This window comes from Lytechinus variegatus, chromosome 2, assembly GCF_018143015.1.
Source record: "Lytechinus variegatus isolate NC3 chromosome 2, Lvar_3.0, whole genome shotgun sequence".
Classification (NCBI taxonomy): Eukaryota; Metazoa; Echinodermata; class Echinoidea; order Temnopleuroida; family Toxopneustidae; genus Lytechinus; species Lytechinus variegatus.
Window position 1 is genome coordinate 9,078,491 of NC_054741.1, and position 19,586 is coordinate 9,098,076.

The 19,586-nt window shown below is 35.8% G+C and overlaps 1 protein-coding gene across 1 annotated transcript; it reads left to right on the plus strand.

The window, feature by feature from the left end:
- Positions 1-3,936: 3,936 nt before the first annotated feature.
- On the plus strand, positions 3,937-19,586 carry LOC121407247 (geranylgeranyl transferase type-2 subunit alpha-like). Its single transcript, XM_041598222.1, has 12 exons — positions 3,937-4,045; positions 5,435-5,545; positions 8,111-8,235; positions 8,572-8,759; positions 10,517-10,714; positions 10,951-11,034; positions 11,989-12,167; positions 13,152-13,251; positions 13,972-14,112; positions 15,542-15,774; positions 16,635-16,833; positions 17,423-19,586. The coding sequence occupies exons 1-12, from the start codon at positions 3,953-3,955 to the stop codon at positions 17,578-17,580; spliced, it is 1,809 nt and encodes a 602-aa protein (XP_041454156.1). The 5' UTR covers positions 3,937-3,952; the 3' UTR covers positions 17,581-19,586.

Sequence of the window (19,586 nt, forward strand, 5' to 3'; positions counted from 1 at the left end):
AATTATTTAATGGTGCTGCTTTGCAGTTCAAATATATTTACTTAATTTATTTATGTTATATATTATTTCTGTCTGCAACAACCAATAATCCATGACTGTTTATACTTATATTCTTTGTCTTCATTCGGGCAGGCACAAGAAAAAGACGTTCATTGTATATTTAATAATAATCATCACATAGATGTTTGAAGGTTTGCATGGTGGCATGTACAATTGCTGATGTGGTTTACGGTACACCATGTGGAGTGTTATAGAAACAGTGGATAGAAGAACCCCTACCGAAATTTAAGCGTGCCGCTTGCTAGTAACTAGCATGCGACTAGCAGGGCACTCGCTTAATAAGCGAGTGCATGCTAGCGAACAGTCCCTGCTCGCTAAAAGATCGCTTAACTATTACTCTGCACGCATATCACACGCTTATTAAGCTAACCGCATGCTAGTTACTAGCATGCCGCAAGCTTGCGCAAGCTAGTCGCACGCTTCCCGCAAGCTTGGAAATTTCTGTAGGGGAAGAGAAGAAGTGGATAGGCGAGAAAGTGGAGATTTGAGAATAGAGTATTCTTTCTTGAAAATAGTCCTGAAAAGGACTGTAAACCAGAAGGAATGTTGAGTGATAACAGCTTGAGTAGTAGAGCTGATGAGGAGATGCTGGCTTGAGTCGGCGAGTAGAGATGTATGGAAGCAGGAGACCGTCAAAAACACGTATATACGTCGTGTCGTAATTCAATTTACTACACGACGTAAATAATTACGTAGTGTACTAATTCGAATTACTACACGACGTAAATAATTACGTAGTGTAGTAATTCGAATTACTACACGACGCAATTCCGAATTACTGCCCAACGATTTAATGTCATGACGTTAAATGAATTAGTGTCGCTACATCAAATAATTAAGGTCGTGTAGTAATTCGAATTACTACACGACGTAAATAATTACGTAGTGTAGTAATTCCAATTACTACACTACCTAAAGAATTACGTCGTGTAGCAAATAATTACTACACGACGTAATTCCGAATTACTGCTCAACGATTTAACGTCATGACGTTAAATCAACCAATGAGACCGTTCGTTATATGAGCGCAATGCGAAGAGCTGAGACTACAGAGTATTGTACAGGAACGTACCGGCAGGTAGTTGGATGTCCTGACTAATCTCTTGGTGCCGCCAGTGGATAGAGTAAAAAAAACAAGGAAAGAGAGAATATATAATAGGAGAGAGAGAAGCGAAAGGGGGAGATTGGAAAGAAAAGGAGGGGGAACGGGAGAGAAAGAGAAGGGAGAACGGAGGGGTCATATCATTGTATGAACAGGATGTTTTATGATTGTGCCCCGAGCAATAGGGCGAAGCCCCAAGCTCAGTGCGTTATAAGAACAAAATGAACTACAAAAAGAGGGGGCACACAATGGCGCATGCAGCAAAAATTTGCTTAATAATAAGTCTCGAGCCAGCGAGAGAAAAAAAACTTTAACTTTGAGATTGATTTTGACATGTTATGCATAAAATGACGTATCTTTCATCTTTCTTTCCTTTCTTTCCTATTATCATTTCCTATTCTCGGTTGTAGAACTTTTTTGGGGGGCAGTGCTATGCGGATCGGGTCCGTGGCATGTGACGGCACCAAGGTTTTTAACCTAGGAGGAGACAAAGTAACATTTTGGGGCCAGGGGGAGGGTGACACACATTTTTTTTAAAAACAGAGCGTGGGGCGCAAGCTAAATTTTATTTTAAATGTAGTCTCTAATCAGTGACTTGAAAAGGGACCTGTTAAGGACTAGCAGTTTGCATAATTAATTGGTCCATGAAGATGATATCTCACGAGCCGAAGAGCTTTGATATATTCGGGGATGATATCTGGACGTTCTAAGCACTTTTTGTAATCATGAACACGATGGGTATACACCTATACAATTGATGCGATCGCGCTTGAGCGGAAACAAAATGGCGATTTCACACCAAAAAAAATGGTCCAGCTTCACAGGCGTTTGCATATCGAACCTGAATATCAAACCAACTTCACAGTTTGAATATCGAATATCGAACATCCAACTAACTTCCCTTCTCTTTCTCTCCCGTTCCCCCTTCTTTTCTTTCCAATCTCCCCCTTTAGCTTCTCTCTCTCCTATTATGTAATCTCTCTCTCCTTGTTTTTTTTACTCTATCCACTGGCGGCACCAAGAGATTAGTCAGGACATCCAACTAACTTCCTGCCGGTACGTTCCTGTACAATACTCTGTAGTCTCAGCTCTTCGCATTGCGCTCATATAACGAACGGTCTCATTGGTTGATTTAACGTCACTACACTAATTCATTTAACGTCATGACGTTAAATCGTTGAGCAGTAATTCGGAATTACGTCGTGTAGTAATTATTTACTACACGACGTAATTCTTTAGGTAGTGTAGTAATTGGAATTACTACACTACGTAATTATTTACGTCGTGTAGTAATTCGAATTACTACACGACCTTAATTATTTGATGTAGCGACACTAATTCATTTAACGTCATGACATTAAATCGTTGGGCAGTAATTCGGAATTGCGTCGTGTAGTAATTCGAATTACTACACTACGTAATTATTTACGTCGTGTAGTAATTCGAATTACTACACTACGTAATTATTTACGTCGTGTAGTAAAATGAATTACGACACGACGTATATCCGTGTTTTTGACGGTCTCCTGCTTCCATAGAGATGATGAGTAGTAGAGAGACTCGACGTTTCGGACAGGTTGATTGTCCGTCTTCAGAAAGAATACTCTATTCTCAAATCTCCACTTTCTCGCCTATCCACTTCTTCTCTTCTATCCACTGTTTCTATAACACTCCACATGGTGTACCGTAAACCACATCAGCAATCATCACATAATAAAAATAATATGTAAAATTTATGTAGTGCTTAAATGTTTCTAAACTTTGCATACTACTACCCGGCCTTATAGCATGGCTACCCTGAACGGTCGCTCAAACCATCAAGACATTTTTGGCATTCCTATTATATTCTTCCTATCAAATTGGATGACAAAAGGGAGGTGATCATATTGGGAGGTCAGATAATTAGGAACACAATCGCCCCAGATGATATTGGTCATGAATAACATTTGTATATGATTGTATGTTAAAGTAGATGTAGTTACAATCTGAGATATTAGTGGGAACATATTTTGTGAGAACATTGTCTCTACAAAATCACTAGTTTTTGTATCATACACTCTAGAAACACAGTTAAATTTTATCCAATATTTGGTAGAAAGGGAACATGCATGTTTGCTGTGTATTTTCTACCCCAGATTCGGCTATTTAAACAAAACATTACGTAAAATGTTCCTATTTTACCTAATATTGTCTGATTTTTTTCTATTGATTCAAATCAACATTTTTCTGAGGTGGACTTGACCTTTAAGCAAATCTTTTCCACTTTTAAACAGAATGGTGCAGTGGTGTATCCACTGGGCCACATCTGGCTTGTGCCCCCCCCCCAAAAAAAATAGAAACATAAAGAGAGGGGAGAAAATGGAAGGAAAAAGACAAGATACAGAAAAGAGAGAAAAAGAGGGGGAGATATGGAAACAAAAGAGAGTGAAAAACAAGAATCAAGCATAAGAGATCACAATGGAGTGGGGGAGACAACGTTTCAAATAACAGTTAAAGGGAAGTTCACCCTGACAAAAAATTTGTAAAAATAGCAGCAAAAATCGAAATAGTGGTGAAGGTTTGAGAATCTTTATAAGAAGGAAAGAGAGAATAAAAGGAAAGGAGGATTGAAAAGGAAACTAACAAAGTAGGATGTTCCATTTTTACTCAATAATTCTTCATATCAATAATAAATAATAAATGAATAATTCTTCTTAATAATGCATACGGTAATACAGTACCGGTGCGTCATTTTGATTATTTTCCTTTCTTTTCATAAATTCAACATTTCGGCGACACCGTAGGTAGTCGATGATCTCGCAAGATTTCTCGAAGAAGACCTGTCGATTTGTCAGAATTTTAGGGAATTTTTACATCCTTCCGGATATTTATAGAGACATAATGGTATATTTTTGTACATTAATCTTATCTTAATATTTATTTGATGGTTGATTTTTTTTACAGTGTGGTACGTTTGGCGCGTTTGAGAAAGAAAGAGTGAGAGACTGACTGACTTATCTGAGAACCGGCAACACCCGTCGCGGGCTGCCAGGGCTCGGAAAGTTCCTCTGCGCCGCTGAAGTTTCGGGGACGCTCGGGTGCAAGGATGGGGTCAGCTGGTAGATCTAGTAGACCAAAAGCTTCAGTCTCTGTATTTTGGTTGTTCTGCTGAACTGCGTTGGCTCCACTCACCAATACATAGACTGAAGAGCTTGGAGGCCCGTACACGTACTCTGTAATGTGGCGGAAACCTGATTTTCGTATGATTTGCGTATAATTTTTGTCCCTTCATTGAAGGGATGAAAATTATTTCACTATTCTATGAATGGCAAAAATGAGGGGTTTCTTACCAGACCAATGTCATGTAGATCTCTCGATGTGATGTGTTTGTCAAAGCAAATACAAAAGGTCTGACCCTTGAACCGCTCCGTTATGATGACCTTCGATAAACATTTTGAAGAACAATTTATTGATAAAAATTATTATTGAATAATTTATCTATAATTATAAATTGTTCTTCTAAACAGCATACTATCATCGCTAAAAGTTGAGAAAACAACAAAATCACTGATGAGCTATTTGACCATATTGTATCATTTGGAGAATATAATTATGAATACACTGAAAATGTGTTTTTGACCATTCATCTTTTTCTATTTATTTTCCCTTTAGAAGGATGTTGCAAATTTTGAGTGGATAAAATTATCTAATGCGTATGATGTGCGCATTAGGTACACGCCAGTCTGTAATAGCCTCCAATCACTCACTATACTAAACCCTTGTACAACTTTCTGATGGCTGTTGATATAATAAAGTCATAATTTTAAACATTCAAAGAAATACCTGCCAGGTGCCCATTTACCTCACCTGGGTTGAGTGCAGCATAATGTGGATCGATTTCTTGCTGGAGAAGATTTTTTAAGACTCGAAACCATATCCATGATCCTCTCTGTTTCAAAGTTAGGAGACTTATTCACTCTGCCACAACATACCAAAATTCATTCAATAATCCCAAACTGTTTGACAAATTATTTATAAGAATAATATGTCTAATGCCTAGTTCTACTTCCTGCATGTAATTGTTAGACTTGCATGTAAATTTTGTTAAGAAATGGCAACAGAAGTTTGTTTTTGTGTACTGTCTGGATAAATCTGTCTGGTTAATACAGAACAAATAAATATTTATCCATTTACCAGCAAATTATTTTTTTGTAAAAATTGTTTTGTTTTAAATGATATGTCATCCACCAAGTCCAGTGACCCTGCATTGACATTCATGTGCTTGTGTTGCAGCATGGCCGTTTGAAAGTGAAGACGACTGAAGAGCAGCAAGAGGCAAAGAGAAAGGAACGTGAAAAGAAACTAAAACTCTATACAGCTGGAACCCAGAAAGTGTTTGAAAAGGTAAGATTATTTCAGCACATTAAACCATCAGCTAAGGTGAGCTCTGAGGTGTATCATAAGCCATATACTGTAAGGTGCGCATGACATTGACACACTCTCTCAGTTGCTATCAGATTCTGAGTCATGTTGATTCCCAACAGCTACAATTGAAAACCAAACATTTGTCAGTTAAAATTCTTGTTGCTTACCTTACCTTACCACTCGCCGTTCCTTCTCTTTGAAGAGGTTGGATGTCATGGTTTTCCATCTGTCTCTATCCAGTGGTATCTTGCAGCATTCGTTTATCTTTCTGCCTGTCATCTCATCAATATTTCTTGTTGTAAAAAAAATTAAACTCATGCACAGTTTGTTATGTCAAAATTTAAAAAGGGTTCTAGGATATTCCGTCTTAAACAGAAGTGGACATTTTGGGGTATCTCACAAAGAAAAAAAAAACGATCACCTGTCACCAATCGTGCGTTAAGCCATGCATTATTTATAAACTGCTTAAAAGTAATCTTGCATCTAAATGTGATTTTAAAAGTTTATTAAAATATGTCAGACCCTTTGTGGCATTTATTATGGAAACTAATGTTGTAAGTTGGAGCAATAACGGGATCGGAGTTCGGTTCGGAAGTTTTGCTCCTAAAATCGAAATCGGTTCGGATATCGGATCGGAAGATATTCAAAAACAAAAAAATACATTAAAATTTTTATGTGGCCGGCACGTGGACAAATGCTGCAAGCTACATTGATGACAGAATTTGTTTTGATCTATGACAAAAGCGGAGGAAGAAGATGATGATTTGTTTTGATCTCCGACATAATCGGAGGAAGGAAAAGAAGATAATGGCATTGCAGCGCGCGACACTACCGCTGATCAGCGATAGGCCTCTGCCCTCTTCTCTACAACATCGTGGTGATGGCTGAGTCCGTCGTGAACTTTTAGAGGTCGCATTACTTACCGAAAAGGACGCACTACTACCCAAAGTTGTTTCAAATGATATTCACCTTCTCTACAACATCGTAGTGATGGCGGAGGTAATCGTAAACTCTTAGAGGTCGCATGACCTCCCAAAAAAGGCGCATTATTATCCAAAGTTGTTTACGATGATATTCACCTTTTCTACAACATCGTAGTGATGGTGATCATAAACTCTTAGAGGTCGCATGACCTCCCGAAAAAGACGCACTATTATCCAAAGTTGTTTACAATGATATTCATCTTCTCTATAACATTGTGGTGATGGCGGAGTCTGTCGTGAACTTTTAGAGGTCGCATTACTTATCGAAAAAGACGCACTTTTATCCAAAGTTGTTTCCGATGATATTCACCTTCTCTACAACATCGTAGTGATGGCGGAGGTAATGGTAAACTCTTAAAGGTTGCATGACCTCCCGAAAAAGACGCATTATTATCCCAAGTTGTTTACGATGATATTCACCTTCTCTACAACATCGTAGTGATGGCGGAGGTAATCGTAAACTCTTAAAGGTCGCATGACCTCCCGAAAAAGATGCATTATTATCCAGAGTTGTTTACGATGATATTCATCTTCTCTATAACATTGTGGTGATGGCGGAGTCGGTTGTGAACTTTTAGAGGTCGCATTACTTACCGAAAAAGACGCACTATTATCCAAAGTTGTTTACGATGATATTCACCTTCTCTACAACATCGTAGTGATGGCGGAGGTAATCGTAAACTCTTAAAGGTCGCATGAACTCCCAAAAAAGACGCATTATTATCCCAAGTTGTTTACGATGATATTCACTTTCTCTACAACATCGTTGTGATTGCGGAGGTAATCCTAAACTCTTAGAGGACGCATAGTCAGATAATCGTAAATATTACAGCGCATGTCAGCGTGTTCAACTAAATCTTATTTTCCTCCGCTTAAGATCAAAACAAATTATTACCAATTATCATCATCTTTTTGTTCTTCCACCGACTATGTCGGAGATCAAAACAAATCTTCATCTCCTCCTCCACCTCCCTTTCCGCTAATATCGGAGATAAAAACAAATCATAATTTTCTTCTCCTCTATCTTCTTTTTTCTTTTCCTTCCACCGCTTTTGTCCGAGATCAAAACAAATCACCAGCGCATTTTGACGGCAAACATGTCGCCACATGTTTTTTTTTGTCTTGTTATGTTTTGGTTTTTCTGATCCGATTTTTTCCCCACTTGTCAGAAATCGGAGTTCGGAAAAATGTAGAAAAAAGGGGAAGATCGGATTGGGAATTGGAATAAAAATCGGTTACAACATTAATGGAAACAGCCATTTTATTGTTTTAAAACGTGACTGATTAGAATGGGTGAAAATAGATGTTTGGGGGTATATTTCAGTGCACAAATGGGAGAGTTGCGCTTCTCTGATGTCACAAATTGTTGCGGATGGGAGGATTTCAACAATTTGTGATCTCAATCAAATGCTCATAACTTTCTTGTTTTTTGTTCAATTTTTCAAAAAAACTTTCATAGATTTGTTTGTTTCATTTTTCTGTTTACTTACAACTCTCTCAGGGATTCATTCCCTTTAAAACTGAATGTGAATTTATCAAATTCTTCCCAATGTCATTTCAGAGAAAGAAGAAAGAATATGATGGGGAGATCTTAGAAGTGTGTGCTCAGCTTCTTTCAGCAAATCCTGATGTCTACACACTATGGAATGTAAGAAAAGAAACATTCCAAGTATTTGCAGAGACTAAGTAAGTTGGAACTCTTTACACCTGATTTTATCCTCTGTGTGGAGTCAAAATCAACTCTCAAAATATCTTTAGAGTAAAATCACGTATTGTAATAATAATAATGATGATGGTGATGATGATGATGATGATGATGATGAAGATGATGACGATAATGATATAATAATAGCAACAGGGAAAAAACAGAATTTTTTTACGTCACAAGTCAATGAAAGTAAAAGCGGAGTCATTAATATTTGCATGTTAAAATAATAGCCCATTAAATTTATATTATTCATTCAATCTTTAAAAACAAACTCTTCACAGCATTATAATGGTGGCTTAATATATTACGTCCAGGTCATGTGATGAGATGGAGGATCTGTACGATCGAGAGTTGGGATTTATTGAGAATTGCTTGAGGGTGAACCCTAAATCCTATGGTGCTTGGTATCATCGATGCTGGGTTATGGATCATACACCAAAACCAGATTGGAAACAGGAACTCAAGCTCTGTAATCTCTATCTGGAATATGATGAGAGAAATTGTAAGTCTAATCCATCATTCTGTTTGTTATCCATCATTTGATAAAAAATCCTGTTTTTCCCCCAATTTCCACACTCGGGACAGTGCCTCAGAGGAGGATGGGATGTGATGTGGCCATCATTGATATTTCAAGTGATTAAAAAGATGAAAGGGGAAGGAAGAATGAAGAGTATTGAATAGAATACACTGAGCTGTGCAACTATAGATGTATTTCATGTTTATGTTTATTTAATTTCCAGGAACATATAACAATGAACAATGACTTGGCAACAAATTTTCCTTCGGAAACTGTAACAATGTATAACCAACATTTATAAGCCAACAACCAGTGCCTGGGGATTGATTACCTGTAAGAAATTATTATTCATGTTTAAATACTCTCCTCTTTGGTTGTAGTTAGACTAAATTGGCAGCATGAAAAATGGTTCTGATTTCTGTCTCTTGATAATTAGAGGGTCATTACCATAAGTTCTTCTCCGGGCATTAATTTTCTTCAGAAAGAATTATATAAATATTGTGCTGCATGCTATCCAAGTAGGGTATTAAATGGGGACCTTTCATTCCTTGATGTAGAAACAGGTATACAGCTGCTCTGATAGAGCTGTATTAGGCAAAAAAAATTGTTTATTGAAGTAGGTGTCTTTGAAAATAAGGTAGGTTTGTGTGGGTTTTTTTCCAGTCTGCATATAATTGATGTTCCACTGTATACACCCCCAACACTCACACTCATACAAACATACACCCATTGAAGATTCATTTCACCAAAGTAAATGGTTACCCATTCACCCCAGCGTGAGATTCTCATGCACCACGTCATTATACACAACAGACCAAGATATAAAATACCAACATTTTCAAGAGTAAATAGTGGTGTACGGGTACATATTTTTTTTTTTTTTTTGGGGGGGGTGAAAATTATTCCTCAGTGAATATTCAATTTTTGACAAATTTTTTGGAATGAAGAAATCACTTTACTGTCTACAATACTTTTGTGTTTATACTTTGATGACAAAGTCAGCAGGACATGATCTGATATTGATGCTTTCGATAACAGTACAAATACTAAACAAATCCTAGGCTAGGGTAGGGGATACTTTTCAGGTATGGTTGGTTAAACCAATACAACATTTTTTTTTTTGGGGGGGGGTCTTATAGTAGAGAGCTTAGAGACTTCTGACAAAGTAGATTCGTGTTTGAAACCAGTGTGTTTATAAGCAAATGAGATGAATATTATTAAAATGAATATGACTTTTAAAGTACTTTTATGTCAGTTAATGCTATAAAATTATAATTTTTGTATTGTTTCGTGATTTTCATTTTTTCTGTTCTCTGTAAAAATTGTAAGTTTTAGGTTTCTAGCACCATCTCTCTTTAATCTTTTTCATTGAAAAGGACCTTTCAACTCTTATCTTACAAATTTAGTAATTGGACATCTGATAGCTACATACATAGATCATGAAATTTCAAAACAAAGCTAAAAAAAAATGTATGCATTATGTTTACTTTAGATTAGACTCACTATCAAATTAGTGATCCTGTAATATTGTTAAGAAATCCACTGAAACATTTTGTTTTATTACATATCATCTGCACCATACCAGCTTTAGGACACACTCGATCATTTGGTGGAATAATGAACCGAAACAGTAGCAGCCACATTTAGGGGTTTTACCAAAACTTATTAGAGGCTTTAAGATGCAATGTCAAGTGAGATTTACTTTTTCTTATCTTGATTTTCACCTTCATGTCTTCATTCAGTTCACTGCTGGGACTACCGTAGGTTTGTCGTCGCTAGGTCAGCTGTAGCACCGTCAGACGATCTTGAATTTACCAGTACTAAGATCAGTACAAACTTCTCCAACTACTCCTCCTGGCATTACAGGAGTAAGCTACTCCCTCAACTTCATCCTGATCAAGAAAAGAAAGGGCGAATCAAAGAGGAAATCCTCATGCAAGGTATCGTCAAGGCTTTTTTTCTACTTACTTTTTTATCAAAATTATGATGAGTAGGAGTAGCAGCTGAAGGATATCTGACGTATAACTAATCATAACTATTCTCTACGGCCAATTTTCAGATGTCCATGGTACATACCAATATGGTAGCCTAAATCAAATTAAAGACAGTTTTGACTCACTGCTAGTTTTTAATAATATTAAACCATTGTCGTTGTTTTTTCTTTATAATATACTAGAATATGAGTTGGTGCAGAATGCTTTCTTTACTGACCCCAATGATCAAAGTGCATGGTTCTATCACAGATGGCTCATGGGTAGAGGTAAGTGACTAGATAAGCAACATAGCCCTACACACATCTGCTTTTTTATAAAAAAAACTTAATATATTCAAAATAGGAAATAGGTTGAAAAGAAATGAGGTTGAAAGTTACACTTTTTTTTACTATTAATAATGATTTACAATCTATAAGAATGTTTTTAAAAATGGAATTTAAAAGGAAATATTACTGTTATGGAGGTTGAAAGGGACACCATATTTGTTAAATAGTAGACAAAAATTATGAAAAATATCAGTGACAGTGAAGGTTTGATGAAATTCCATAAAAAATTAGACAGTTATCAGAATTTTTTTTCTTCATATTGACATCAAATGCCACCAGCTTTCCCATGTATCGTATAGTAAAAAAATAAAAATAATGAAATGTAAATTTCTCAAAATGAAAATGTTTTTTTATTGAACCTTCATTATACCAACAGACAGATCATTTAACTTTTTTTTTCTGGTATCATGGTGAACTTCCCCTTTATTTGTCAGACATCTGTTTATGCTAATCAAAAAGTCAAACACACCCCTTTGGTTTTAAAGGAAAATGATTTCAATCCCATAGGCTATTTTTAAGACGGAAATGTTCATTTTGTATTTGTCTCCAACGATACAGCACACACCTTTGTTTCTAAGTGTTGTTTATTTTACACTGGCAGTATAGAACAGGGGGAACATTCTATGAAACAAATGGGGATTTTCACTAACAACTGTTATAAGCTACTGAAATCATCGCATCTAATTGGCTCAGAGCAAGTTAGTCAGTGAAAATCACTGACTGTTTGCTTCATGAAAAACTCCCTTGATCTCAACCAGACAATGCTTATGCTTTGGCCCAGTATGCCTACTCTTGCACTCCAGTGATTTATTGAATTTTCTTTTTCTCTCCAATGAATTATTGACTTTTTCTTTTTCTTTGATGGCTATTATTTGTTTATTTGTTGACTTACAGGTGAGAAACCGTTAGGGATCCCAGTAATGTATGTAAACAGCGCCCTCAATCAAATCATGGTGATATTCAGTCAACCTGTAAACCTCCAGCAGCAATCAGCGGTGGTGTCTGTAAATGATCAAATCGTAGATGGAACGTGGAAGAATTCAAGGAATAATCAATACCACAGCATCATGTGGGTATCCTTTCTATGTAAAAAGAATAAATAATGTTCATTGCGGTGAAACAGTTGATGGTTTTTTCTAATCCTCTTTTGAATCATGGATCACACTACGATCCATGTCTGAACATTCCATGTAATTTGTGTTGATCTAAGCAAAACAGGCAGAAACATTGATTCGTTTTTAAACCAAGCAATAATTAAACTGGTCATATCATTTACAGTCAAGTCAACCCTGTCTATTAAGACCACCAAGTGGAAACATAAAGAGGAGCCACTAGAGACAGGTGACCTTTATTAACAGGTTCTATAACATTATTTTTTCCAATAGGGAGAATATTATTGTGGCCACTAAAGTCTGGTGTTCACTTTAGACAGGTGGCCGGTTAGACTGAAGATATGTGGGTCTACCTGTGTCCAGCCCATCTACCCCTCTCCTTGCTTAGCGACATGTTCAATCTTTCTGCTTTTATAAAGACCAATTTATCGTCAGGGTGAACTTCTTTTAGTTGACTATGGATGCTTTTTAGAGGAAGTCTGTATTATATGTCCATGTGCTTGTGATCAGGGGTAATGAATCTAGGGCTTTGTGTATTTGAGTACTTCAAGCAACACAGGTAGACACATATATTAAATTTTGTAAATAATAAAATCAATTCTGATCCTGTCTGTTTAGAGGGCTAGAATTTTTTAATACCCACTACTTGTTTTGTGTCAATCTTCTTTCATTTTGGCACTTTTTGTTTCCACATTGTTGAAAAGAACTTGGTGATTTCATTTCTCAACATGCATTGAACAAATAGTTTATCAGTCCTTATGATCCACATCACAACAACATTACAACAATTTGAGAATTAGATTGTATATTCTGAAGTTTATTTCGAATAGTATATTCAAATTTAATTTTTCAGACTCTGAATATTTATCATTTGGCATTGTCATATGAATAATCAGCAATGATGTGATATTATTAGAGCAGAAATAAACCTTAATTCTTGGTAAGATCTACACAGTCAACAGTGATGCATTAAATCAGGAGAATAGAAGAAAACTTGAAGTCAAACTGAGCGAAGATGTTTGTAGAACATGCCATCTAGATAAAGGTAAGATAAAAAGATGTAGAATTGAGACTTAGGGTCCTGTCTAACAATTTTTACTCCTAAAGTCTAGCATTGGCTTCGCTTAGTATACTTAGTATTGATCTCCATTTGCTTTATGTTGAGAATGGATTATTTCAGCTGAGAAACAAGACATGTTTACTCCTAGAACCTATGTTTTAGATATAAAAGTTAGTTTATGGTCTTGATCAAAGTGTATTTAATCCTTAAAATACTTGGATTTTTTGGGGGGTGGGGGCTTTTCTGTTCTTCAAATAGCTTTTTGAAACACCACCAAGTTACAATGAATTTCATTTTATCTCACCTGCATAGCTGAGTGACTCAATAGGCACCGCTTTTCTGACGGAGGCGGCATTGAATATATTGATTTGCCTATGTTTAGCCTTTAGGCTGGTAACAGGTCTTTTGATATATTACAGTGACACTTTAAAATTAGGCCATTTTTCTTACTGCAACAGCTTTTCTGTTCAGTCATTCTCAGTTTTGTGCTTTTGATAAAATTATATTTCAGTATGTTGAGCTCGTATGTTATTGCCAAAATCATGCATGTAAATTAAAAAAAATGATTTATTGTTCAAAATAGAAATCTGAAACAGAAATGCTCTGAAAATATGGCATTTTTATTTGTGCCATTTTTTTGATATTCTCTCATTCCTTTATTGAAATTGACATTTTATGTAACAAAAATTTGGATTTAAACTTCAGGTGTGACGGAATGTTGGTGTAAGGACGTTCAAGATTCAGGATCACTCTTCACTGCTGAACTCAGTGATGAAAAAACAGAATTCCTCAAAACAGAACTAGAGTCATGTCAGCAACTAAGAGAATTGGAACCGGACAATAAATGTGAGTCTTTGTTACAATATGAAAGAAGGCAATAACTGCTTTTAAAATATTTTTGGGTCTTCAAGTTTATTTGATGGATACAACTGAATTTTTTTCATGCAAAAATTTGCATACTTAAAGGTCAAGTCTATTTCAGAAATATGTTGATTTGAATCAATAGAGAAAAATCAGACAAGCACAATGCTGAAAATCTCATCAAAATCGGATGTAAAATAAGAAAGTTATGACATTTCAAAGTTTCGCTTATTTTTAACAAAATAGTAATATGAACGAGCCAGTTACATCCGAATGAGAGAGTCAATGATGTCACTCACTCACTATTTCTTTTGTTTTTTATGGTTTGAATTACACAATATTTCAATTTTTATGAATTTGACGATTAGGACCTCCTTGCCTGAAGCGCAAAATGTTAAAATAATGGAATTCCATGTGTTCAGGGAGGAATGAAAGTTCATTTCACATGACAATGACGAGAAAATACATATATTTCATACAAAAAAATACAGTGAGTGAGTGATGTCATCAATTCCCCATTTGCGTACCGGCCGAGATGTGCATATAACTGTTTTGAAAATTTAAAATGCTATAACTTTCTTATTTTACATCCGTTTTTAATGAAATTTTCAGTGTTATGCTTGTTGAATTTTTCTCTTTTTATTCAAATCAATTTTTTTGGGGGTGGACTTGTCCTTTAATTTATATAACGTGAATTAAAGTTAGGAAAGCAATTTCTTCCATCATGCAAATTTTTGCTGTAATCATGCAATATGAGACTGAATTCTTAGGGGCGGATGGTCCCCCCCCCAAAAAAAAAAAATATCAAACATACGCGGGCCTCTCATGCCCCTATTCTGAAATGAAATGAACTGAGATTATAGCTTAACTGGCTGCTAAATTTATGGGAAGCCAAAAATTTCAAAATTGCATTTACATCATATGTTACCTAAAAAAAAGAATCCTATCTTGCCTATTCATGTTTTAATGAGAACAATATCAGTAATTACTCCTAGTCAGTTATTGAGTGTCAAATTAGCTCATAAATCAAAACCATGGGGTGTTTCACAAATATTTAAGAATGACTTAGGGTTACATTTAAATGTCTAGTTGTGTTGTGCGCGGTATAAAAGGCTTCACTGCATTGGTCAGATCATGCGAGGAGGACGCACATTATTGGGTATTGATTAATGAAGATTGCGTGTTGCATATCATGTATGCATCAGCATCTAAGTGCGACTTAAGTCAAACTTATTTCTTTGTGAAACACCCCCCTGTACTGTTTAAGATTTGTGTCACACTTGGCTATCCATAGTTAAAGCACAACTTTAGACCAGAGCTTTCTCATTCACCTTATTCCCGTCTTTTCTATCTGTAGTCCCATATCATATTTTCTGTGCTGTTATTTATAGCCATTGTTTGTATGTTTGTATAGGGTGTTTATTGACAGTGATCCTTCTCATGAGGGTTCTCGACCCCTTGAAACTAGAGACGGAGATGCTTAGCTGCTTCACAACCATCCTGGCTCAAGATACCTACAGAGCAGATTATTTCAAGGATCTCAGGTCCAAGTTTATCATGGAGAATGCCATCATGAGATATCTACAGGAGAGGTCAAAGGTCACAGAGTCAGAGGTCAACAAAATGACATTTGATGTATCTGGCAAGGTCAGTTTTAGTGTTGGTTAATGCCGAAAAGTTCATCTCAAAACACACTAAACTTTCTGCCATGTTTTCCAAACACCCCCTTTATTTTGTAACTGGATTTTGAAGGGGTCCTAAAGCTACACAATCATTAATCATATGCAGAAATTGTATTTCCTGTGCCTTGATTTCCAACAAAAAGGGAAATAAGACATTCAAGAGAATATAACTTCAAATGTGCAAACAGTTACAGGATTTTTCTCTGCATCTTTTGAATCATTGCAGCCACTGTAGAAAATCTGAATCGTTTGTCACACTGCGGGTACAGTCTGCAGTTGCTAGTCCCATACATGGAGAGCATGCATGTCACCATTGCAATTGATGCAAAATGAGTGATAAGGAACGAGTGGTGTGTACCTTTAGGACCTCTTACCAACTTTGCATGCACATAAGTTGTGCCCTTATTGTGACGTCATTCATTCTTGTTAATCCTGAGAGATGTACTCGCAGTATTTCTCTTCCAAAGTAATTACAAACTCCATTTAGATATTGCAGTTCTCCTGGAATTCTTCTTTTAGTTAAGATTCATCATTCAGTTGAATGTTCTTTCAATATTTCAATACACTTTTGCAATCCCAGGTTATCTGGTATGTCTTAAAAAAAGTGTTTGACCGACAACCCTCGTGATAATAAATGTGGGTGGTAAATATACACACAAAATTTGGCTAGAGATATAGATAAATAGCTAGGATTTTACCAGACATTAGTGAGAAAAAAAATTGGATGTTCAATCCAATTCGGTTATCAAAACTAATGTACAAGGTACAAATTACTGTATGTGGTGGATAGATAGTTCCAAATGTTGTAACCTATCTTTCTTACAGGAGTTAACAACACTACATCATCTCGAGTACTTATCATCTTTACGATTCATGGATTTTTCAACCAACGATCTTCTTGCCCTCAATGATGTCGATCTACTGTTTAGTGTGTCTGATTTAAAGGCTGATGACAACAAGATCAAAGACATCTCACACCTGCGTGGGTTGCCTTCCTTGGAAACTTTATCACTGAAAAACAACAGTATCCTTTCAAAAATAGCAAAATGATTAAGATTAAGAAGATAAGGTGATGATGATACCAGGATGGTAATGATGATGAGGAGGAGGATGATAGTGACAACGAAGATGAAGAAGATGAAGATAAAGATAATGGTGATAATGATGGTGATGAAAATGATGATGATGATGATGTTGATGATGATGATGATGTTGATGATTATGATGATGGTGGTGGTGGTGATGATGGTGGTGGTGGTGGTGGTGGTGATAATGAATCGATGATGCTATGATGGTAATGCAAGTGGTTGTGATAATTACGGTATGATGATCTTGATGGTGGTGGTGGTGACATAGATAATGATAAGGATGATGATTATGTCATGATGATGATGAGGATGAGGATGATGATGAAAAGGATGATGATAAGGATGATGATGATAAGGATGATGATGATGAATGATGATGATAAGGATGATGATAAGGATGATGATAATGATGAGGAGGAGGATGATGATGAGGAGGAGGATGAAAAGGAGGAGGATGATGATGCAACCATCCACTCAACAAATATGTAGATCAATTGAAATAGTTTCTTAACTCCATATTTTCAGATATCTCTTCTCTCATACACATAGAGCCCCTGGCAGCCTGTCCAAATCTTCAAAATTTAGATCTGACAGGTAATCCAATTTGCGACATTGACATGTTTAGGTCTGAAGTAGGACGACTACTTCCACAGCTAAAAAGTCTGAATAAAGAGTCTCTATGACAATAATTAGTTTGTGTTTAGGTCCGTGTTACTCATTTTCAAGTGCAAATAACATTAATCGCTCATTATTGTTTTGTACCAAATCAAGAGAGGAAGAAATTAAGTTGAATGAATAGATGAATGTCAGTATGGATCAATTTTGATGTAAGCTTGCATATAACAATAACATTATCGACAAACATTTATAAGTTCATTTGATGTCTAAGTTTTTGTGTATTGTCATAGACAATGGCATTGGCTTAATTTTACTTCCAAGATTCCTTTGTGTGCACATTCCAGACGTCATTTTGTATTGTTAGATGTTTTCATTAACAATTTCATGATAAGAAAGTAAAAGAAAAGTCAAACAAACACAATGATGGATTTATTTCATCGTTGATCCATTTGCATATTTGATATGATACATTCAATGATAACCACCCAAGGTCCCAATACTCAACAGCCAATCAAAATTAAACTTAGACTTTCATTGTAGTTAGCATTGAATTGCAACATTATTAATGGTATTCTTGAGGGCCATGTATACCTAAAATGTGGGAAAAGTTTAGTACCGTTTCCTCCTACTGTACTGCATGCTTATCTATCATGTTTTAAAGTCACTATAGGTTATCATAATAGGTCTTTGTATACAACTATGTATGTACCTCATTTATTTGCACAATTAATAGGTGAAGCATTTGTGAGTCCAAATTCATACTTTGCTCATGTATGCATATTAGAGTGACAAAATATTACTAAGTGGATTTTGGTATCAAGCCAAATGTTACAGGGGTCATTATATTCAATGAATTACCTTGTTTGCATGATAAATTAGGAATCTCAGGATAGATCATCTTCAATCTTGGTTCCTGTTTGCACATGTGATTGAGGATGATATGAGTAGATTGAGGTCACAATGCCAAGTTCAAAGGTCATAGAGGTCATTATGGGGGAGGCATATAAATCAACATATAGTCAATGATCCATTTAGTTTGTGATTATTTAGACAAAGATCTTCAGCTTGGCTTGTCCTGAAACTGAAATCATAGTGTTGATTTATGACAACTTCATTATTCTTGCTATGCATAATTTCTGTTACATTATCTTTTTTCACATCAGTAATATTTCTTTCTCAATAAACAGACTGTTTATGTTGTTTAATAGCAAACGATGTTAACATTGTAAGCCTATTCCAAATTTTGCCCCCCCCTTGAGTACATGTCACTAATCCAATTCATTACTTGATGATATGAATGTGACAATGTGTTTACCCAAAAAAGATATGGATGAACTTATTCACGAACTTTGTGATTTCACATGAAATTTTATTTTGGTTGGGTGCCCAATCATAATTCTACTAATAAAAGCATTATCCTCTTCCCCTTTGATTGTAAAATTCCTTTGAATTAATACAACTTAATGTGATGACTTACACTCAAGCCTGTTTACACTTGCCAGTAATATTCAGTTCACACTTCCCACAAGAAATTGAGAACTATAGAAAAATGCAATTCAAAATGAAGAAATACTCATTTTTTATAGCTGTGTTCTTTTTCCTCTTATCTTTTAAACTTTGACTCTCTTGCAATTACATTGTATTTTGAATAGTGAAGAATATTAAGAGTCAAAATGTGAACATTGGCAGCTGCCATTGTAAGAATAAGATCTTTTTGTGTAGTCAAGACAGTGTGAGTCCATGAGCAGGGTTTAAATTCAATTACTATAATGGTTCTTCTTTTATCACAATAATGTGTGTGTTAAGAATTCTGTGACCTTTGACCTCATGACCCATAAAACCAATAAGATTGTCACTCCCAAATTACAAGAACCAAATTGAAAATTGATCCGCCAAATGTTGCTTAAGTTGGATGGAATGACTGACGGACAGACAGACTAACTGCCCAAAGACATATCGCCTTTGGTATTAGAAGGCATTTTCAATGTGCTGTTAACTAAGTGGTACTGTTGTTTTATTGTGATGATGTAAGGATACTAAATTATTGAGAAAAAATATTGAAAAACCTGAA

Excerpts from the sequence above, each read along its gene's own strand:
- LOC121407247 (XM_041598222.1), top strand. The coding sequence starts at position 3,953 with ATGATCTCGCAAGATTTCTCGAAGAAGACCTGTCGATTTGTCAGAATT. Across the intron at positions 10,715-10,950 it reads AGAGGAAATCCTCATGCAAG|AATATGAGTTGGTGCAGAAT; the intron begins GTATCGTCAAGG and ends ATAATATACTAG. Across the intron at positions 14,113-15,541 it reads ATTGGAACCGGACAATAAAT|GGTGTTTATTGACAGTGATC; the intron begins GTGAGTCTTTGT and ends ATGTTTGTATAG.